General features: G+C 45.5%; 9 protein-coding genes across 9 annotated transcripts; 6 read left to right on the forward strand and 3 right to left on the reverse strand.

Annotated features, from left to right (window-relative positions):
* The first annotated feature begins 760 nt into the window (after positions 1-760).
* On the forward strand, positions 761-2,453 carry GGI43DRAFT_134677 (NADP-dependent alcohol dehydrogenase). The gene is made up of 3 exons (XM_083199228.1): positions 761-1,319; positions 1,387-1,995; positions 2,055-2,453. Exons 1-3 carry the CDS (start codon positions 1,146-1,148, stop codon positions 2,346-2,348), a joined length of 1,077 nt encoding a protein of 358 aa, XP_083057949.1. The 5' UTR covers positions 761-1,145; the 3' UTR covers positions 2,349-2,453.
* A 1,502-nt stretch (positions 2,454-3,955) lies between these two features.
* On the reverse strand, positions 3,956-4,874 carry GGI43DRAFT_134683 (uncharacterized protein). The gene is made up of 4 exons (XM_083199229.1): positions 4,634-4,874; positions 4,454-4,579; positions 4,242-4,397; positions 3,956-4,188 (listed from the first exon to the last, which is right to left on the reverse strand). The coding sequence occupies exons 1-4, from the start codon at positions 4,800-4,802 to the stop codon at positions 4,115-4,117; spliced, it is 525 nt and encodes a 174-aa protein (XP_083057950.1). The 5' UTR covers positions 4,803-4,874; the 3' UTR covers positions 3,956-4,114.
* A 1,091-nt stretch (positions 4,875-5,965) lies between these two features.
* On the forward strand, positions 5,966-7,277 carry GGI43DRAFT_134698 (dual specificity protein phosphatase family protein). Its single transcript, XM_083199230.1, has one exon. The coding sequence runs from the start codon at positions 6,637-6,639 to the stop codon at positions 7,189-7,191; it is 555 nt and encodes a 184-aa protein (XP_083057951.1). The 5' UTR covers positions 5,966-6,636; the 3' UTR covers positions 7,192-7,277.
* GGI43DRAFT_412426 (alpha/beta-hydrolase) lies at positions 7,251-9,510 on the reverse strand. Its single transcript, XM_083206840.1, has 3 exons — positions 9,042-9,510; positions 8,599-8,988; positions 7,251-8,540 (listed from the first exon to the last, which is right to left on the reverse strand). The coding sequence occupies exons 1-3, from the start codon at positions 9,159-9,161 to the stop codon at positions 7,365-7,367; spliced, it is 1,686 nt and encodes a 561-aa protein (XP_083057952.1). The 5' UTR covers positions 9,162-9,510; the 3' UTR covers positions 7,251-7,364.
* Positions 9,511-12,738: 3,228 nt separating this feature from the next.
* On the forward strand, positions 12,739-13,644 carry GGI43DRAFT_429342 (uncharacterized protein). The gene has a single exon (XM_083209099.1). The coding sequence runs from the start codon at positions 12,794-12,796 to the stop codon at positions 13,499-13,501; it is 708 nt and encodes a 235-aa protein (XP_083057953.1). The 5' UTR covers positions 12,739-12,793; the 3' UTR covers positions 13,502-13,644.
* A 1,002-nt stretch (positions 13,645-14,646) lies between these two features.
* Positions 14,647-16,660, reverse strand: GGI43DRAFT_412434 (uncharacterized protein). The gene has a single exon (XM_083206841.1). It carries the CDS (start codon positions 16,362-16,364, stop codon positions 15,030-15,032), a length of 1,335 nt encoding a protein of 444 aa, XP_083057954.1. The 5' UTR covers positions 16,365-16,660; the 3' UTR covers positions 14,647-15,029.
* A 520-nt stretch (positions 16,661-17,180) lies between these two features.
* On the forward strand, positions 17,181-18,127 carry GGI43DRAFT_386464 (beta-lactamase-like protein; the record flags this gene model as incomplete). The annotated part of the gene is made up of 2 exons (XM_083203797.1): positions 17,181-17,658; positions 17,718-18,127. The coding sequence occupies 2 exons, from the start codon at positions 17,181-17,183 to the stop codon at positions 18,125-18,127; spliced, it is 888 nt and encodes a 295-aa protein (XP_083057955.1).
* A 569-nt stretch (positions 18,128-18,696) lies between these two features.
* On the forward strand, positions 18,697-20,108 carry GGI43DRAFT_412436 (class I SAM-dependent methyltransferase). Its single transcript, XM_083206842.1, has 2 exons — positions 18,697-19,028; positions 19,091-20,108. The coding sequence occupies exons 1-2, from the start codon at positions 18,970-18,972 to the stop codon at positions 19,836-19,838; spliced, it is 807 nt and encodes a 268-aa protein (XP_083057956.1). The 5' UTR covers positions 18,697-18,969; the 3' UTR covers positions 19,839-20,108.
* Positions 20,109-20,152: 44 nt separating this feature from the next.
* Positions 20,153-21,996, forward strand: GGI43DRAFT_412437 (ankyrin repeat domain-containing protein). The gene has a single exon (XM_083206843.1). The coding sequence runs from the start codon at positions 20,494-20,496 to the stop codon at positions 21,550-21,552; it is 1,059 nt and encodes a 352-aa protein (XP_083057957.1). The 5' UTR covers positions 20,153-20,493; the 3' UTR covers positions 21,553-21,996.
* Positions 21,997-22,175: the final 179 nt, after the last annotated feature.

The following is a 22,175-nucleotide window of genomic DNA, read 5'->3' on the forward strand; positions in this document are numbered from 1 at the left end:
GCCTTTTCAGCGGAGTTTCACTTCAACTTGACTCATTTAGCAGCCTAGGAAAATAGGGGGTTTTGCGACGATATAACATGGCACAAAGCTATGATGCGACTCAGTTCTTTGAAGTCCGTTAAATTCGTTATGTCCGAGTTTGGGCAGGATTCGCTCTCATTCCGAGGGCTACTTAGCTAAAGCTGAAAGCTTAGTTTGGCTCCAGGCGCGCAAAGATATGAACTAGAAATCATTACCGTGACTGTTCTCGGCCATCGTGCAAATTATATTCTTGTCTACAATTAAAAATCAATATAGAAATAGGGGCAGAAGAGGAAGAAGAAGAAAAATCACAAAAGAAAAGTGCATCTCTCCTATTGCAGTTCGCTTAAAAACAGTTAGTTGCTGGAAACACAAATAAGAAACCAGTTAGTTAATGATAGATCCGGACCCAGCTTTAACTCCACCGCACAAATCCGGCTTAATACCTATTATCAAGCGCTATAGATTATTTACACGTCATCCAGTTTACACCTAACGCTCTTCAGCGTTGCTGTACTAGCCATGAGTGGCGCATTATTGCGAGAACCCGAGGCACGGCTGGCAACTTTAACCTTGAATCTCCGAAAGTGGGATCACAATCGCCGATACAGTGCTCTTACTAAGCTACGACAGGTTTAGCACTTCACTCGGAATTAGGGCATTGGACAAAACAGCCTAGCACGAGACATATTAGCTCATTCCGAATCTCGTTATTGGCCATATACGCCGCAACAAATGAGTGACATTTAGAATAATCCACAAAGTGGAAAAGTGGACCATATTCCCTTTTCGGCGGCGCTCCGGGTATCTGTTAGTGTGTAAATGCAGTTGGTTGAAAAGCTTCAGTAGCTAGATACCTACGGAGCACCTCGACGAAATGTAACCTGGTGCGATGATAGCATCTGCTAAAATTTGTAATGTGGGACGATCATCTCCAGTTGTCGGATGGAAGGGGGCCCCTATGACTTCAAAAGCAACGTATAAAGGGTACATTGAGGTAGATATAAAGAGGAGCTTATAGCCGTGCAACTAGATCTGAACCAGGCAGCAATTCTACGCAGAGTTTAATCACAAACGCAACAGCATAAATTTGCTTAATCCACAATATATTTGAAGCAACCAAAATGTCGACTGATTACAAGTTTGAGGGATGGATGGGTGACGATGTCTCCTCGGTAGAAGGCAAGATGGTTTGGAGAGAATTTCAACCAAAGGCCTGGGAAGAGACTGATGTCGATATTAAAGTCACACACTCTGGTATCTGTGGCTCAGATTTGCATACTCTGAGATCCGGATGGGTGGGTCTTATCTTAATCATATCATTAGGTTTCGCCGTTACGGCAGTACTGACTCAAGATTGTTTAGGGCGCCACGGAATACCCGTGTGTTGTTGGGCACGAAATCGTTGGCATCGCGGTTCGAGTTGGCTCCGAAGCTGAGGGTGATATTAAGGTTGGCGACCTTGTCGGTGTCGGTGCTCAGAGCGATGCTTGTCTTGGTCGTGACGGCCCTTGTTCTACTTGCCATGCAGGCTTGCCCCAATATTGCAAAAGCGGCGTCATCACATACAACTCCAGACATCGCAACAAGGGTAAAGCGTACGGAGGTTACGCTTTATATCATCGTGCTCCTTCACATTTTGTTGTCAAAATCCCTAATGGCGTAGAGCCTGAGTATGCTGCCCCATTGATGTGTGGTGGTATTACCGTCTACTCGCCGCTTAAGTTCCACGGTGCTGGTCCGGGTAAAAAGGTTGGCATTGTTGGCGTCGGTGGTCTTGGCCACTTTGCAGTGCTCTTTGCGAAGGCATTTGGCGCTGATGAAGTTGTCGGAATCTCAAGAAGAGAAAATAAGAGGGCAGACGCCATCAACTTGGGATGCGACGACTATATTGCAACAAGCGATGACGCAGATTGGGTAAAGAAGAACAGCGAGCGCTTTGATCTCATTATCTCAACTGTATCTTCTAATGATGTATGTGGCAAATACCAATATCCACCCTTGAGCTCTCACGCTGACCTTTTAATTACTAGATGCCATTCAACGAATATGTGTCTCTCCTTAAACATGAGGGAACCCTTGTGCAGGTCGGTGCCCCAGAGGCTCCTGTTTCTTTGAATCCTATGTCTCTCATCTATGGCCGCAAGAACATTACTGGTTCAGGTATTGGTAGCCCAGAAGAGATCCGTGACATGCTACAACTCGCCGCCGACAAGCAAATCAAGCCTTGGGTGGAGAAGCGGCCTATGAAAGATGCGAACCAGGCAATTGTTGATTTGAAGGCGGGCAAGCCAAGATTCCGTTATGTGTTGGTCAATGATTCATAAAAAAATGGAAGAAATGGTCATACTAGCGTTCATGAGAATACAAAGAAGCGTACTGCATATTAGCAATTAGCATTTAAGAAAATACATGTGTTTATGCGTATTCGAGCTAAAAGAGACTTTTGCATTATAATTTCCCTGAATTTTCTATTCATTCGAACTCGAAATATTGTGCTAACTTGATTTCTTCATACTTGCAAATGACCCTCAACTGGCGTGTCGACGCCCTTCCCAACCCCCCCGAGCTACAATTACCCAGGCCGATCCTACACAGATTGCTGGCGGAAAGGTCGGGGCACGGGGACTTCGTGGAGTATTACGAGAGATTCGGTCACGACGCAAGGCCCACCTGCAAGTGCGGAGAGCCCAGGATACAAGGTCATTTTGTTAAGTGCAGAATGGTCCAACCTTTCTTACCAGAAGTCCCTGAAAAGGATAAAGCAGCAGGATACACACCCCTCACATACCTCTTGGGCCTGAACGGCTACAAAGAATACCAGAAACTGGTGGAGGAGACAAGCCCTTACGGCCCTCCCCCCCAAGACTTAGATTGACATTACCATTTCCTTTGTTCCATTGACACGTAGCGAACGCAGGGTCTGAACCAGCGGCTCCTACTGTCCTATTCCCCAGATGTGGCTTCGCGTACATGTAACTACATACTTAGTAGACGTTAATAATAAAAGAAACAAACAAACAAATAAACAAACAAACAAAGGACCCTTAACATAGGAAAGAAAAGAAAAGAAAGAAAGGGAGGGAAAGGGAGACAGAAGGAGAAAAGAGACATATACTCCAATATATAGTATCCATATTATCATATGTTATATATGTCAGCCTTGAAGTATAATAGCCTCAATCACCGACAGAGAAATACAAAACGTGGGATATAACAAAGGCAGTTCAGTAAACGCTTTTAATTCACTTACATTGCGTCATTTTTTTTAATTTGTTGTCTTAAACAGTGTTGTTTAAGAAATTGTGTAAAAGCTTTACGCGTGCTCTTGGCTCGTCGAAAAAAGAATTTAACTTCTTCTGAATCTAAGTAATAACAATGATCACTCAATTAACTTATTAAAGCTTAAATTATTGAAAGTTTAGCCACTCACACTGCCATCTAATGCTACCTCCTCATAGTTGTTTTCACATCAGTATATATGACGGCAATATATTCTCATTTCCGTATATCCACACAAATTTTCGATAATAAGGATTCTACAGTTAGGGTGGGAAAGGGCAAGATAGGACACTAAGATAATGTATAAATTGACCAATGCCAGAAATAAAGCGCTATCTATATCAATCGAATAAATTCTTAACATAATAGTATTGGCTTAGTAAAGTGTTGATGCCTTGTCTTGCAAGGTGATACTTTCGTACCTGTAGTAAAAATGACCTTAAATTTTCGAATTATTACTTTGACTTTAAAATAGGAACGAAAAGTCAGTCTCCTCATCCTCAGCTATTTATGCTACTCATGGTTTCCCTCTTTTATACCCGTTGAAAAATAGGTACTATATATAAAAGAGTTAATCATGCGTGTCATCAGCCGTCTACACATTTACAATAACTATAAGTCCGATGCATATATTCACAAAAAGCCATAGGAGTTGAAGATCTTAATATGCTTTATTTACAAATATCAATCAGCTATATACGTGAAGCGTTCCAAAGATAGCCCTCCATGGGAGTTAACTATTCGTAGCTAATCATTATCATAAATCGAAAGTTAAATGGTGCGGCTATTTACAAGTTTGCCGGCGATTAATTTAGCAGTGAGCAGGGTTGCTAGGGTAGACGTGGTTGGTGTTGCAAGTGTTAGGAGCGACGAAGAGAGGGGTGGCTAGAATAAATGATTAGTCGTGGCCAATAAACAACGGAGTATATGGAACATACTGTCAACACCATAGTTGGTAGGGGGGTTGCGGACGATGGAGTAACGGCCACCGAAGGTGAGGTTATCCTCGCAGTTGATCTGGTTCTGGCCACCGTTGACGCTGTTGGAACCAGTCCAGATGTCAATGTGAGGTTGACCGTTGTTGAAGTCAGTCTCTGAGGAGGGGGGTTAGCATATACGATTTGACAGTATCATTGGAAATTGTACGTACCGCACTGCTCGCAATCATCCTCATAACGACCATACTTGGTCAACAGGGGAAGGTAGACGATCTCGCAAACGTTAAGCTCGCCAGGGGCAGTAGCAATGGTAATGGGATCGGCATAAGTTCCGGTACCTATTATTCTTTAGAACTCCAATTCACGTACATTCCATATTGCTAGTTACTTACCACCAGCCTTGAAGTTACGGCCACCGCAGTTGTGGGCAGTTCCAGGCCCGGGAGGGCTGTTGTCAGGGTAGCCATAGAAGGTGACAATGTAGTTACCAGGAGTAGAGCAAGCCTGGCTGAGGCCGGCCAAGGCGGCGCCGATGATGGAGATAGTAGCGACAGACTTCATTTTGACTGATTAACGTAATAGATTGATGCTGAGATAGTACCCTGTAAAACAAGTGCTGAAGATGACCACAAAGTTTGCTTGGAATGGAAATGATCTGAAGTAGGCGGAAAGGCGCCTTTTTATATCGGATACACCTCAAACCTTGGGCTCACTCCAGGTCCAGAGAGTAAGGAGTTGCCGCAATAGAACGAGGCAGTCCATTGCTATGTTGGGCGTTGCCGGATTCCGGCATCCAACGGTGGGATCGACGGACCGATAGGACAAGCTCTCCTGAGCTAGAAACAACTGAACTTTTGCTCCGTACAAGTGAAAAGACGATGTCATTGATTGGAAAGATTGGATGGTTGTTGCCCCAGCTTGGCTGTTGTTTGCTTCAGCTGCTTGTTTAGGAAATGGAGACGGAGTGGCTGTAGCCATACTTCCGGCGATGTGATTTGTGGATTTTCAGAACCCCAGATTCAGCGCCACTAAACTCCCTTAATGGCATTGCGGCTGCGATGAACAACCAGAGCTAAGCTGTGCTGGGAAGGCCCCAACAGATTTGGCGGTAAAAGCAATAATACGAGCTCAGGGTGGCATTCGTATGCACAAGAAGTATGTTCAGACTATGCTTCGAAGCAGTTCGCTAGGATATGCTGCAGTCAGCTAGAAGATATTTCCTTTTTTCCTTAATCCCTAGTTATGCATACGCAATACATGTAGTATTGGTTTGGCAGCATTGCAGAGTATACGTACCTTGCCTATAGGCGCAGCAAGAACAGCTCTCACGGAGGGCTCCGAATCATGCTAGACCCCACAGGCGCCTTACGCATAACTGTCAGTGCGCTAGGAATTATGAGTTAGTTCAATGATGGCTCTGGATCCTTATAATTTGCGGTTATCCGGTACAGAGATGTGCCAGCAAGATTACCCTGCTACCAGTGCGGAGAAGAGATGGGATCGGCTAGCGAATCTAAACATTTTTAGCAATACTACGCAGTACTACGAAGAGGTACTGGCACAGCAATACTATGTCTGTGTGTAGCACTCCTTACTGGGGCAAGTACCCAGATCAGAGCAAGGGACATAGTTTTGAGGGTGGATAGTAGCCTGTTGCATGTTTAGTGCTAAATTTCCCCCTGCGAGTCAGCTTTCCCCTGCTCTAGAACAGCCATCGAACTCCTGGCCAGCAGCCCCTGGCCGATTGATCGTCCTGCCAAGGTGGGAGGACGGCAAGCCGACGGCTTAGTTACCCTAATGCGGACACACTTCTCGGCTCAGCTAGACCGACTGGGTGCAGCGTTTGTTTTCTCTTTGCATTAAACTTAAGCATGAAGTACTTAAAATTGCGTGTGCCGTTCTTCCACGGTAAATAGTCGGGTATGTTTCCGCCACTTCCGAGAGAATAAGGATATTTTCACTATACACGGAGCAATAATTCGCCACTCAGACACACAAGGCCGGCTATTGGGTATGAGCAAATATTAGGACGGAATATCGGTGAACGTGCCAGTATTGCCCTAAAGAAATCTAGGTCGAAAATATGCATATGTACGATGCAGTCATCCGCAGCCAGAATCTCTCAGTAGCATGGCACCCGCAATATTCGGCCTAGTATCGTACTATGGCTATACCCAATGATGAACTATTTGCGATTTAGGTCACATGCTAGCCTATTGCTGTTTAGGCCAATGCTTGCACACTGCTAAGAGCATAATATCCTGGGGCGTCCCTCGTGTCACTTTTCCACACGAGCAGCTGCATCGCGTTCAATCGGCAGCTCGCCAACGTCCAGAACAGCTCTCGATGCGCAATTTCCTATTCAGTAAAAATTACGTCCCTGTAGTTTCTAGAGATGGGCAGGCGAGAAAAGGGCAGCTCCACTTCTCTCGTTTTCCCTCCATCCATCTTCATTGGGCCGGTCTCTGCAGCTTCTTCCATCTCGCTGCTGCAGGCAAACTCAATATCACATGTGCTGAGTGTTGGCACTAGCCCGTCAAGTAAGGTCCCAGGAGTGGCATACCATCGAGTAAGCGTCACTGATTCACCGTCTTCATCGATTATGAAGATTAGTGGCGCCACCTGCGACATCATCGAGGAGGCTCTTCAGTCAAATAATGGCACGGGCAGAATCTTGGTTCACTGCTCTGCTGGTATATCCCGCTCTCCAGCAGTAGTTGCGTCATATCTCATGAAACATCATGACATGTCATTGAGGGCGGCTCTGGGGCAAATTGTGCGCGCTCGTCCGCAGGCATCGCCGAATCCAGGGTTTTTACGGGAGCTAAAGGAACTCGAGCTACAGTTACGCGGAATACTATCTTTAGAAGCAGAAGAATTGCCGAAACGAGAAAAAGAGCGGCTGGCCATGTTCCCAGAAGAATACCAAGATAGGCAGGAGCAGCCATAGAATGATTAAGCTTACTGAATTTGCTTAGACGATAAAGCACAAATGTTCTAAGTTTCTACGTAATAGTATATATAAATAATAAAAGATTAGTTATCCTAAAGTTTACCGCTTTTAACCCCTTGGAAGCTCACGGTATCGAAAGTTAACAAATCTGACAACACATAACCGAGCCGCTAATAGTAGAGCGCTTTATGCCACCAGTCACATCTCTTGTTTGCTGTAGGATCGTGAACAACAGATGAAGCGTTAACTAGGATGTTGAGAATAGAACTGTCTCGACCGTAGGCAGGCGCTGTAATGCCACTTGGAGACTTATTCGGCGAGCCGTTGTTCACAAAGCCCGCCACAATGTTCTTCAAAATACTCGAAATTTTGGGGTCTACGCCTGGTGTTGGCCCATTGGAGAAAAGCGGAACCTGGTCTGAACCATGCACTGCCGGCCAAACGGAATATTCATAACCAAATGCAGCAATATTTTGCTGTGCGGCAGCTGTGACCATAGCATTCCCGTTGCAAATAAGTGCTGCTTCGCCAATGATCAACTGCGCTCTTCCAAGAGAGTCAGTATATGGCTGAGATCCATCATATGTCTGCGGATAAAGCGTTTCGAAAATAAAGTCAACGTCTTCGTTGGAAAGTAGTGTGAATGTATTTCCAATCTGTTTCCTCAATAGAGGCTCGCTATCATAAGCGGAAGGGTCCGTGAAGGTCATTCCCTCGTTCCTGTTGAAAGAGGATAACACCTCAATGCCTTTTACAAATGCACCTTGAAGAAGCAGCTTTGTTGGCATTCCTGGTACAAAGGAGCCATCCACTGTTGGGCCGTATATGAAAGTACCGTATGGCGCATTACCAACTTGCTTCATGTTGACAGCCAGTAATGCGCTCGATGGCAAAGCTCTCGCCTCATTTAGTGTTGTAACATTAAGCATGGAGAGAAAGTCGTCGAAGGCTTGCTCTTGTGCTCGATTTCCAGGCATAGGAACCAAACCAGCTGACTGGGGGATAGCACGGCGGAAAAGCGCAGGTTTCTGACCTCCATATGCAGTGATATGATGCATGATTGATCCGCCGCCGGCAGAGATGCCCATGACAGTGACATTATCAGGATCACCTCCAAATAAGTGAATATTTTCTTGAACCCACTCAAGCGCAAGCCTCTGGTCTAAAAGTCCAGCGTTTGATGTGCCGTTTTGTTGCAATGTCGGACCAGAGAGAAAACCGAATGCACCCAGACGATAGTTCATAGCCACCCAGATGGCACCATCGGATCCCTTGGTGTGAGTTGCTGCCATTAGGTCATTTGGACTGCCAAACATTGTTTTATCTCCAATCACGTATCCGCCCCCCTATGCGAAATGTTAGGTTGCTTATTCTTCAACGTTTCCTCCTTATGACGCTACTCACAAAAATCCACACCAACACTGGGGCTCCTTTGCTAGGCTTGACGCCATTTTTAGACGTAGATCTCGCATCAAATACTTTTTGAGGAACCAAAACGTCAAGAACAAGACAGTCTTCCGTTATTCTACCATCTTGCGGCGGCGGTGGCAATTTTGATAGCGTCTCATTTGCTTGTGTCACGTTGAAAGGCAACTGGTTATTCGCGAATGCCGTATCAAATAATGTGCTCATTGCTAGCCAGTTTGGAGTAGCTTGAGGACAGACTTTGCCAACGCTTCCATCTTGAATTCCTGATTTTCGTCCTTTAAGTGGGATCGGCGCATTAAATCTTAGAGCACCTAGAGGGGGTTCCGCAAAAGGTATGTTCGTGAAGTTATATGTCTTGTATGTTTCCTTTTTACCAGTCAATATATATGTTATATGTTAATTTGATTCGAGAGTCATACATCAAATGAGATTGCGCGGTGGACTTGATATCCCAGATCGACAGTTGGAAGGCTTTTCTGTTGAACAGTAGAGCCATTGGCGAAGGCCAACCATGACAAGAATGCGAAAGTTGACTTCATTGCGCAGTGTTTTAAATGCAGCTCAATTTTGTTGATAGTAGCTAGGATGTGATTGAAAGCCAGGAAAGCGCCTCGAATATTTATATACAGATCTTTCTCGGTTCGCGATCGTCATCTCCAAGTTTACAAATCGATGATCGATTAACCAGTTTCTTAACTCCCCCCTCACGCTGTGCACTGTCCGGGTTGAGCATGATTTCCGAATTCCTTCTTGTGTCATCCTGTACTACCTGAAGAGTAACAAAATATCGTGAAACATCGGAATGAGCAACAACTGCTGCGCATTCAGCCTGCATGCCTGACTTTGTCCAATAAACCGAGGTTGTAGCTGGCGGAGCGGAAAGATGCAAATCCGCACAGCTAGGCCGGATTTCGTTAACTTTTGTCAGCTGTCAGCCAATTTATTCTCTTTGGGTGGTAACTCCTTTTGATCTGCAGGACATTAGCGGTGCACATGCAGCCCTAAAAAAGAGGACATAACCAAAGTACCCTGAAAAGAGCGCCCTGACTATTAGTATTTGATGTTGTAAAATGTCATCGGTCTATGGCAACGCGTCCTTGGTCATTAATTATAGAAGAAATATAGTAGATTTGTGCTTTAATGCATGAAAAGGTAGCTTTTTGTAACAGGACGCAGGGGAAATTCAAGGTGGGAGAAGGCCCGAAATTAGCAACTGTTTTTCTCTTTCTCTACTTAGAAAAGCTACCCAATTCGTGTTTTCAATTCACAACTCTAGCAGCATCGAAAAGTAACACACTAAGAAGTTGCTTCCTTTACGCACAATGTAATGCAACAACGTGCCTCGTAAGCTACGTTTTGTACAACGCCTGCGCTTTGATATAGGCCGACACGCCGTTTGACTATTGAAAAGATTATAGCTTTGTAGAAAAGCAAGGCTTTTAATTTTTTTAGTACCCGCCTGAGCTATTACAATACTATTGGCTTGGGTTAAAAAAAAATCTAGGGTAGTAATAATAAGATATGCCTACGGTTAGGGAATGATGTTTAATAATCAAACTGCGCAGACAACCAGTTGTAGCACCATTTTAAATCCAGGCCGCTTTCACCGTCAATAACGTGCGGGGCCGGAAAGGAGTCTTTACTACGAATTCCGGAGAAACCCCCTCTTTAACAGTGCAAGATGTGCCAAAAAGCCGATACAATCTAGGGGAGATTTAGTAGCAAAGCAAGCGATGAAATCGCATTGTGAGGGTTTCCACCCATTCTTCTTCTTTTTCTCCCCCTCTTCTTCTTCTTTTTCAAGCTTATTCTTTCTCCGCTATTTATTTCTTTTCAAAATATTAACTCGCAAGTCTTTCCTTCAGGCAGCGGCTTGCTCGGCCTTTAGGCCCCACGATTGTAATGTTCAATTCGCTATGAGTAGGTAGTACTGCGCTGTTGGCGGCTTGGCTCTTCAGAAATTTATAATAGTTAACATCTTCTTAGGTAAGAAAAAAAAAAAAAATCAAAATCTAACACGGTTGACTGATGAGAGGTAAACGAGCAAACCAATGGCACTATCCTATAATGGCCTTGGTGCACTGTATATGGCGGTGTAGGTACTGTAAAGACTCCGTAGGATATCTCGGAGTCAGTTGCCCCATTTAGCTATAAGCTAATGCCATTGACTTGTTTGAGGCTCCGTACAGTATGCTCATAATACGCGCTTAATAGATTTCTCTTTACCGCGAGAATATGCACGCAGTTGAAAACCACCAGCCAAGTGGCGTTGCTCTGTCAAATCAACAGCCACACCAAGTACAGTTTTTCTGGTTCGGGCAACGCCGGCCAGGGGCAAACGCCACAAGGCGTCTGTCAACTCACCGAAAAAGGTGAATATACCCGGGAGAAATTTAGTTCAATTTTTTGAGTCTTGTAAAGAAAGGGCATCTGCTTTGGTGTACTTCATCGGGTAGGGGATGACGCAGCTCTGCGAAAAGTCGTCTGCGGCAATCTCGGAGACCCGAGGATAGCCATACCCTCCTCACACGGTAATACTTTTTTTTCCCTTCTCTCTTGTTTAGCTTATCCTGCCTAATAATTCTTTTATATACACACGTGAAAAGGAAATAGAAGTAATGCTGTAGCGGGTATCAAGAGCCGTTTTGTATTTTCCCCAGAATTTGAGTCGGTGATCAATTCCGTGCTCCGTTATTACCCCGTATTCTTTACAAAGATGTTCCCTGCATGATCTTCCTGCTTATAGGCGCGGCTTCGGGCCTCTCTGCATTAGTACTTCGGCACCCTCGGTCCGCTGCTTACCCCAGCATGGGCAGCATATTTCCAAATCTGTGCAGGCCCTTAAGTTTTGGGGCATGAAACTTGAAATTTAGTACTACTTGGGGCACTAGGATTATCTCAGTTTACTCAGAAATTGACACTGGAATCTTGGCAGAAAAGCATGCTTATGAATACCTAGTTTTCATGAATGGGCAGTAGCCTCTAAGTTGTGATGTTAACAAGGGGAGTGGCTGCTTTTCTAGCGTAAGGCGTCAAACTCTTCTAGAATTTCTTTTGCCTAAATGATGTTGTCTGTGCCATTGTCATTCAGGGGCTACATATTCGCCTTGATGACTCGGTCACAATGGAAAGCTGCGAAACCGCTCCCCGGTGTAGAGCCGGCGGCAAATCCTGTGAAACTGGAGGAGAAAAAAGAAATCTATTAGCCAGGAACATATGACTGAGAGCGCTTCCTATTCGATAACGTTGACGCCTCGTCTATGCGCCAGCATAGAGTGCTTTATCGCCATTTGCCAGTTATGAATCCACTTGTCCATTCTAGTGACCTTCGAAAGCGCCACTCCGTTAGTTGACACCGCACTCTTCCGAAAAGCGCCTCTGATGTCTTCAGTTGGATGGTGGTGATGCCGAAGGAGTTAGCGCACCCCCGTATGTGATGAAATACTGTTTCAATTGTTGAAGTGCTCTTGTTACGTTCTCATGTGAAATGGGATCTGAAGCGGCGAAGATGGAAAAAAAAGGGAGCGAGAAGTTCATATGAAGAGCGAAAGACATCGCTTATAAAACAACAATAGACAGACATAATATCGCTATTAACTGCCAACCCACGAGTAGAAGAATTGCGAGATTTTCTCTTTTCGCCCACGTGGATTTCACGCTAAAAGACCCTTTGTATCCACATACCACGAGTCGGGGGCGAGTCGGGTCTTTTTCAGAATGGCCCTTGCAGGTGGCGTTTTTAGGCTGCCCTCTAGAGAGTTGCCTTCGGCGTTGATACCGTGGGTATCGGTCTCCCTATTGTCACCACCGTCTTTCATTCGGAGATTCAAGATGCTGGGTAAAGTGAGAAATTTTTTAGGGGGTTGTTCCTCTTTTTCCTCTAAAAGATGGCGTTTGCCTTCCTGCCCTAGCATTGTAATGGGCTATATCCTATATTACTCTGCTGGCACACAGGTAATTAATATAGATGAATTTGTGTATAAAAAGTCGTCGATTCCTCCTTCTCTGAGCATTGTTCTGTTTAATTTATTCAAAGCATTTCATTCTATTTACCTTCCCATTCCTTTCCTTCAAACATCTTTTACCAACACTCCTTTCTAAATACTGAAATCATTAGCCTAAGGCTACTTCACTTCTTTCATTACATATATACACAATCTAAAACATCAAGATGCTCGGAAATCTTGCTATCGTTCTTACCGGCCTGGCTGCCGTTGGTACTGCTCTCCCAGCTGCTGGCTCTGCTGCCAAGCGCGGCATTGCAGACAAATATACCTACTATCAAGGTGACGGATCGGTTGCTGCTGGCTGGCCTTCTCAAGAATCTTGGGGCTCTTGGGATGATCTCTGGAACGCCAACGTCCCTCTCATGAAGGAGTCTTGTGTCTGGAATGGCTGGGTCGATAATGACTCTTCATCAGAGATTCAGGACATTGCCAATGCGATCAAGGCAACCGCAAAGTCTACTGGTGTCGACGAGCGCTTCATCCTCGCCATCGTGATGCAGGAGAGCAAGGGCTGCGTCCGTGTTCCCACTACCAACAACGGTGTAACCAACCCAGGTTTGATGCAGTCTCACAATGGATCTGGTACCTGCTTCGGCATCAACCCTTGCCCCTCATCTGCCATTGATCAAATGATCAAGGACGGTGTTTCTGGCACCACTGATGGACCTGGCCTCGAGAAACTACTCTCACAGGCTGAGGGTGAGGTCAAAAATGATGGCAGCCAGGCCTACTATGCCGCCGCTCGCCTCTACAACAGTGGCTCTGCTGATTTCAGCAGTCTCGACAATGGCCTCGGTAGCACTGCTTGCTACGCCTCCGACGTTGCCAACCGTCTTACGGGCTGGACCCTCGCTACTAGCACTTGTGCTTAAGCAGCTTCGCCTCATGCGCGCAAAGATTTAGGGAGATAAGCTCAGTCTTACTAAATCATGGGTTATGTATGGATAAATTTCTAATCTGTATATGCCTATCTTTCTTTCAACGATATACCACTCTTGGACATTCTTGTATATACTTTTATAGAGCCTTGCCTACACTCGTTTGATACGAAAGGCCTAAATACATTCTTCTGAAAACATAGAGCAGACAATTTACATTTTACAAAACCTCAAGACTCGCTCTTTTCATTTTTTCTGCCATTGATTCAATGAGTATTCTTCTGGAACATTTCTATTTAGTGATACCCACGGCAAAGATATGCCTTCGAATTTAGTTTGCCATTTGAAGCAGTATTCTCGCATGTTCTACGGGGTATATAAGAAACCAGTTTGAATAAAAGAGCTGAGCTAGCTCGGTCACAAATGGAGATATCATTATTGTCCTTGATAATCATAAAGGCATCTATTGTGTATGTTATTCGATGAAGCAATGGGGCTACATGGAAACTGGTCGATATGTCTCTTAAGTGGATGAGTCGGTTGCAGGGCTTCAAGGGGGCAAAACAACAAATTACCAACCAAAGAATATCCTCGGACAGATAGCCCGTCACTTCCGGCGTTTCCTTTAGCATTGTTGGCCAAATTATAATACATATTATGAGACTAAACGTATACACTGTCCTTTAAGCTAAGTCACTTGACTCTAATCCACAGCAAAGGTTATTGTGGCTTACTTGTCATGACGCCACTTATGGCTAAGCTTGATAAGGTACATATCCCCAAGCTTACAGTGTGTCCATATTTGTCAGCTTTCATACTTGCTCACTATTCATGCTAAGGAATAGTAGACACTGTGCGAGCAATGTGGCCGTTGTTAGTTTAGTATTCCTAACTCAGAGATGCCATACGCACTCTCATATATATATATATGGTGCAACATATTCGCCAGACTTCTTCCCTGATGTTCATTTTTGTACATTACGGATATAGGGAATATCCAGAACAAACTACTTTGTAATATATCCATGAAGAGCACCAAGAAGGGAATAGCCAGCTTTTCCGGTTGGAGGGAAACAAATCGTATGATGCTGCTTACGGCACTGTGTTTGAAAACCCCCACAAGAAGCTCCTTTAATACTAATAGTGTCAGCGTCAGCGATAGAATAAGTTTGAACATTCTTTGAGAAAGCCTGTTGGGCTCATTCATCGATCAGGCGATGCATAATCAAGTGCCAGTACAACGCTGGCTAATTGTAACAAAAGAGCGGTTTATGAATCCTTTAATACACATTTGCATTGGATAACTTTTATACTTGTATCATGTTGATCTTCTAACATCCTTTTCCCATTATTTTTATCCATCCCAGAGCCACAAATTCCCAGGAATTTCCATTTCTTAGACAAGCTATATAAACACAGACTGGGACATCTTCCGAATCGCGATAAGAAAAAAATATACTGCAAGTAGCGTTTTTTCGATAACTGTAGGTACAATTTGAAGTTGGTGGGCCAAGTCATTTATTTAGTTGACCCAGCCTTTTGGGCCACCCCAAGTTCCCTTTACCATGTGTTGGTAGTAAACCCAAGGGAAAAAGTGCTTCTTCATGTAGTAGAAAGATTTTCGAGGAACCGCCTGGTCAATACCAAACCAGTCGCCAAAGGTCTCCTTCGGCTCTCCTCCATACTTAAACTCTGCCAGAAGGACTTTGCCATATTCTGTAATCAGGGGGCACGAAGCATATCCATCATATGTTGCGTCAGGCGTTTTGCCCTCCAACGATCCTAACAGGTTATGAACCAGAACAGGCGTCTGTGCTGTGATGGCGGCAGCAGTCTTGGATGTCGGAAGACTTGATGCATCGCCAGCAGACCACACATTTGGATACTTCTTGTGGCGAGTAGTGCCGTCATCAACATCGACGTAACCAGCTTCATTCGCAATGGCGCTACCCTTGACAAAAGCATGAGGACCCATCTTGGGTACAACGTGCAAAAGGTCGAATCGCTTTGTGACAGAGTCTTTTCCATCTGGCAAAGCAAAGGTTGCCTTGTCGCCATCAATAGAAACAAGATCGTGCTGGAATAATCCCTCGACCCCTCTCTCCTTGCGAAGCTGCTCTAGCGTGGCATTATACTTGGCAACGCCGAACATCACAGGCATACCCGTAGCAAAGCTGATTTGAATTGCGGAACCAGAGGGGTTGGCGGGATCATAAAGGCCAGCGCGCTTCCAGTGGTCCAAAGCGAGCCACAGAATCTTTTGAGGAGCGCCAGCGCACTTGATCGGACCAGCCGGCTGAGTGAAAATGGCAGTGCCTTTGTGGAGCTTCTGGATTGTCTCAAAGGTCTTGTCGCAAGTGTCATAGTTGTAAATGGAAGAAACCAGGCTTTTTGGGTCAGCTAAAGCCTCGGGGAGGCCCTTGACGCTACCATAGTTGACTGAGATGCCGGGGACGACAATCAGTTGCTCGTAGCTGACTTTGTCCCCGTTTCCGAGTGTAATGGAGTTGTCTTCAGGAGAGAATCCGGAAACGCTGTCGTTATAGAACTTGAATTTGGGGTCAATCAAGCTGTTTAGTGGCCTTCTGAGCTCCTCCTTAGTCTTAATGCCACCACCAACCAGGGTCCACCCGGGCTGGAAATGGTGCCACGTTGCGGGATCAACAACGGCGATTTCATCCTGGGAGAATTTGCCGGATCGAAGCAGCTTGTGGCTGATATCCAGACCAGCCGTGCCGCCTCCAATCACCACAATTCGGTGGCTACGAGCAGGAGAGACATTTGATACAGTGGCGAAGCTGCGTGCCAAGCTGCTGGCATTGCGGCACGCCGCGGACATTGTGCGTGCTTGGAACATGATGGCGATGAGAAGAGAAATGTCCAAAAAAGACAATAAGCAACAAAACACAATAAATCACCAAAGAAAAGGACTAGAAGAAAACTCCGCAGTCAAACACCTTAAAAAGCTAAAATATGAGCTTCGCTACAAGCATTGCGATGAATAATCACCGATCGCGCAATCGACTAGTCGCCGCGGGCCGTCTGCATCACCGACATCCGCACAGCTGGGAAAGGCAGAGAGCCGGGGTTTAGCCGCAGTCCCATAGCGACGAGCCGAGACGTCAGCGAGGATCCGGCGACCGCCACAGTAAAACGCATCGTCAGCATCCGGAACTCGGTGATGATTGATCGAGGCTGATAATCGCCGACCAGTTTCACGGCTCGCCGAACTCAATTGGCCACTCGTATGACTTAAAATATGACATAAACTCCCGGGAATTCGATGCGGCAAATCGATTTGCGATATTAGACATGCCTCCGTCTGTTCTGGGCTGGTTGACATCTTGAGCTGACCAAGTAAGCCGGCGGCGACATCCATTCTGTAACAACTATAAAGCATTGGCCGTGCACAATGTCGCTTCGATACTACGTCACCGGTTGTTTAAAGCAGCTGGAGACTAGTCTGTCTCTTACTTCAAACATTGTGACTCGACCTTCAACGCACGCTAGATGCTTTAGCAGCTGCAACATTAACTCTCTTTGCCAAAGTCCCAGACACAAATCATTACACACACACTCAAGGGTTTCATCTAGCAGCGCGGCTAGTATCAACAGATCTAAAACACTATCAACTTACAGCAAAAAGGCATTCACCACAAACTCATCTCACGCCATGGAGCCCACTATTCATAGCGAATTTGAGCACGATACAGGCACATGGCAATACATCGTGGCTGATCCGTCAACTATGACGGCCGCAGTTATTGATCCTGTTCTGGATTTTGATCGCATGAGTCAAGGCCTTACTACGCACACCGCTGACGCGTTGTTGGCACTGGTTAAGGAGAAAGGTTACAAAGTTGATTGGGTTTTGGAAACCCATGTACATGCGGATCATCTGACAGCGGCCTCATATCTTCAAAAGCGTCTTGCTGAAGAGCAGGGATACAAGCCATCTGTTGCCATTGGCAAGCGAATTGGTCAAGTCCAAAGGTTCTTCGGCAGGCGATATGGAGTTCCGGAGGACCAATATGAAGTTGTTTTTGACCATCTCCTGGAGGATGACGAAAAGTTTATGATTGGCAATATCCAAGCTACGGCCATGCATCTCCCTGGTCATACGCCCGATCATATGGGCTACAAAGTTGGAGGTAAGATGCCGTATTAAGTTCCACTCGACTACCATAAGCTGCTGACATGTTGATTGAAGATAACGTCTTTTGCGGTGATTCTGTTTTTCACGCCGACATTGGCTCTGCGCGTTGTGATTTTCCAGGTGGCAGTGCTGAAGGGCTTTACTCGTCTGGACGTAAGCTGCTCAGCTTACCAGATCATGTTAAGATATGGACTGGCCATGATTATCCTCCAAAAGACGGCCGCTCTGCACAAGCATACATGACTGTGCATGACCACAGGGAGCAAAACAAGCATCTCAAGGACGGTATCACAGCCGAGGAATTTGTAGCTATGCGAAACGAACGCGATGCAGGCTTAGCAGCGCCGAGGATGCTCCATCAATCCCTTCAGATAAACATACGAGGAGGGCGACTCCCATCACCGACCCCGGACGGCCATCGAATGCTACGCTTACCACTGGACATAAAGGGTGCAGAATGGTAGAGTGGTAAACTGGAAGCACAAAGAATGAAAGCGACATAATGTATGCAGTCTCTACATAGTTTAATATATTCTCCAACGCAGTAACAACAGAGTATCTGCCTCTTTTTCTCTTTTTTTGGAATAATGGAAACTTTATAGCGGCAACATTTGCGCAGCAGTTTCAGTAATGACATGGAACTTACAAAAAATCTACCTAGCTGCTAAATTTAAGCTTTACTTCGTAACTAAATTAATTCTATGCTTGAATCTTCTTGTACTAACCATCGATTTGAAAAAAAAAAAAAAAAAAAAAAAAAAAAAATAGTAATACCTGCAACTCTAGCAGTGGTAAAACGCCACCTTCGCACGCCCCATACTGCTGAATAACGCCACGCAGCAAGTGTTTGCAGTTATGTGCAGCACAAGTTTTTGCACTTACTCTAATTCAAGATACTGCCGGGCGTCTCTATGCAGATTTAAGGCCAAAATGCCGAGCGGGTCGCTCGTTATTGTACCCACACCATTGCAACTGCCGAGGATCACCAATCCGTTTGGCTCAACCAACAGCATCTATCAGACCATTGAGTGTTGGCGAGATTGCACAAAATGTCCCTATTTTCAACTTTATATGCAAATAACTCATTATTTGTTATCTGTTAAGCAGAAATACAAAATGTTTGGTGCAGCAGTGACACAAAACTCGCCTCAAGCGAACTGCTTAGTCCGCGGCCACTTTCGCGGACCCTTTCCGGAGACTTTATCTCAAGTATATCAGGTCTCCTTTTTTGTTCGGGTTGAGAGCACAAACTCCAATCTTTTCATATTCAACAACAACAGCCAAACAACTATTATTACTTTTCAAAATGGAAAGCTTCCAGCAAGGGAAAGAGGATTTGGCGGCAGCCAACCGCAAATTCTGGAAGTGAGTGTTTAGGTTGCGCCACCTTTGTTGTTTGTACTAAAGTAGTTGCTAACACCTAATAGTGATCACGGGCGCGAAGTATTTAAGCAGCAGTGGGTGCTCGATATGTCCAAGAAAATCAGCGATGCCCTCTCTAGCAGCATTCAGTGGATGGGTGTCCGAAGTCGGTCGGAGGGCAGCTCTCCTGTGAAGCTTCTGGACTATGCGTGCGGCTATGGCATGGTTTCGAGCACTCTCCTAAGCCAATTCGACATCATCAGGGGCATAGACATCTCCGAAACCAGTGTTGCGTCCTATAACGAGATGGCTCAGCAGTCAGGTATCCCAGTTGAGCAAATGCATGCTGTTCAAGGTTCTATCCCACCACCATTGGAAAACACGCTGCTCGCCACAGAAGGATTCTTCGATTTCGACCTAATAGCGATCAGTATGGCCCTTCATCATATTGAGGATCAAGCGGGTATTCTCTCTGGTCTTTATGAACACCTGCGAAGTGGCGGTGTCTTGGTTGTCATAGATTTGGCACCAGAGGCGCACTCCCATCACCATGCCCAAGATGGCGAATGCGGTGACCACAGCGACTATCACACCCAACATAAAGCTCGTGTTCAGCACATAATTTCTAATCATAGAGGATATGGACCTGAAGATATGAGGGACCTTCTCTTTAAAGCTGGCTTTGTTCCCGAAAGCTTCGACTACCAGTTATATCCCAATACGTCACCACACGCGTCTAATATCCCCGAGCATGGTACCTGTAAGAACTTTAGTATGAAGCCATTTTTCATCGCCAAAAGCGCAAAAGTTTAGAGCAAGGAATAATATGTAAGGAGGTCGTTCATCATGAAGAATCATATTCGCATCTATCTAGGTGAAAATGGCAAGGAGTCGAATCAATATAGTAGTCACAAATTTGACACTCTTTTATCAGTTTGCAAATATTTAGCTTTCTCTCTTCTACTTCCTCTGTTGCGTTAACTGTGCTTCTTGAAGTGTTATACCACACATAAGTGTTGTAGAAGTGATAACTCCGCAATTGGTATCTTCATTGTCAATGTTTCCATGCAACATATATCGCAGTCTATGTGTAAAAATGTCTACGTGTTGACACATACAATGCCTTTGCCTATTCATGGTTATTATGCGGTACAAATACACGGGTCTAGCGGTCACATGAACAGATACGGAATATAGTGCCGAAAAATATGCATGTAGGAATCGTTGGTGTACCAAAGGGCGTCCAATACCAGGCCGAATCTATGACATTTGCGCACTCGCTTATAACAATTGCGCGAAGGATCAGAGCTGCACGTGGCTCTGTAGAGACAGTAAAGAATATGTAGCCAATCCACTGAAAAGCCCAGATCTAACTAGCCAATTCTTAAACTCTTCAAATCGCTTGTTCACTGACTTTCTGTAATATATATTCATCAGAAGTCTACCGTTAAATTTACGCAAAGTATAAATGACGGAAACATTTGTTGAGCCTCCGCTGGTAGTGCGGCCACGAGATCAGGCGTTTTTATCGCCGTTGGATGCGGCATGGGATCCTTCATTGCCAACTGAAGATGTAGACGAATACTGTTGGACACCTCTGCAACTCGCTGCTAGAAGCGGAGATCTCCAGGCTGTCCGGGACATCCTCTTCTCCTCAGGTCCCTCTGCCGTTAATGACCCCCCAAGAGGCTATTATGGCCAAACGGCTCTACAAGCAGCCTGCATACAGGGACATGAAGATGTCGTAAAACATCTGCTGGATACTGGAGCAAATGTTCATTTTTGTGGCGGCAATAACTTTCAGCGTACTGGGCTGCAGATTGCTTGTGGGCTGGGGAACGAAAAGATCGTCCACCTGCTTCTAGAAGCGGGCTCAGAAGTCAACATGAGCCCCGTGACGAATCACGGCATCCGTGTATTGACGAGAAGCCACCAAGAGGCACAATCGCCGCCGAAGATTTTTGCCGTCGCTCGCTATAATGGAAGAACTGCGCTGCAAGCAGCATCAGAACGCGGCCATCTCAACATCGTGAAGCTGCTTTTGCAACGTGGTGCAGAGGTAAATGCGCCCCCGTCGCCAGTAGCAGGTCGCACTGCGCTACAGGCAGCGTCAAGGGGCGGTTTTGTGGCAATAGTGCACCTACTACTTTCTCTTGGGGCGCAGGTCAATGCCCCATCAGCAAGGTATAAAGGCATTACAGCTCTTCAGGGGGCATGCTTGAAAGGGAATTTGGAGATCGTGGAGCTTTTACTCAGGTCAGGCGCTGACGTACAGGCTTCAGGCGGCGGCTATGATGGCGATGGGACTGCTTTACACGCGGCTGCTGAGAAAGGACATGTTGAGATTGTAAAGAAGCTCATCGGCGTTGGTGCCGATGTTAATGCCAGCTCTAGTCGTAGAGGGCAGACTCCAATGCAAGGGGCTATGGCTGGAGGGCACGAAATGGTCGTCAAGTATCTTAGAGACTCGGGCGCTGTGGATAGGACTGGGGGAGGCTTCCTCATTTTTGATCATTCAGCTGGCTAGCTGGCTGAGCTGTAAATTCGCGTTTCAGCGCAATATTACATCGTGAGAAGGAATCTATTGCATACACTCCTATGTTCTCTGCTAGCCCATTATAGATACACCAATCCGTGAGATATCAAACGATGATCACTTTCTTTTAGATTTTGATACTCACTAGATATTGACCTCCATGACTGCCAGATATTTTGAACGATCGATGACGAAAAAGGCGTTTCAATCTTGTGCTTGTGCTGAATGTCATCAAATGTATGAAAGTGAGCCACTAAATTTTTAGTATCAGCTAATCGCCCGTGAGCGAAACACAATCGGCGCTGGGCCCTCAGAGTGAACCGGCGCATCCGGAATTCGGATGCGATCGATTGTGTAAGATGCCCCTTATGTGATTAACTATAATTGCACTAGTTTAATTGGTGCTGTTATTCGTGATTTATGCGAGTAGTAATCATTTTCCTTTTTCGAATCAGTATTAAATACATTCGTGGCAGTCTGTATACGTAAAGGCGCGGCCTTGAGCCGGTTGGCACGATCAGTGGGTGAAACACGTGGGTCTCTGTTTATATATAGGGTACCTGACAGACGGGCTTCCACATCTAAAATGATACGGGGGCTCGTATCCGGGCGCT

This window comes from Trichoderma evansii (assembly GCF_050947405.1).
Source record: "Trichoderma evansii strain SZMC 28006 chromosome Unknown GGI43scaffold_19, whole genome shotgun sequence".
Taxonomy (NCBI): Eukaryota; Fungi; Ascomycota; class Sordariomycetes; order Hypocreales; family Hypocreaceae; genus Trichoderma; species Trichoderma evansii.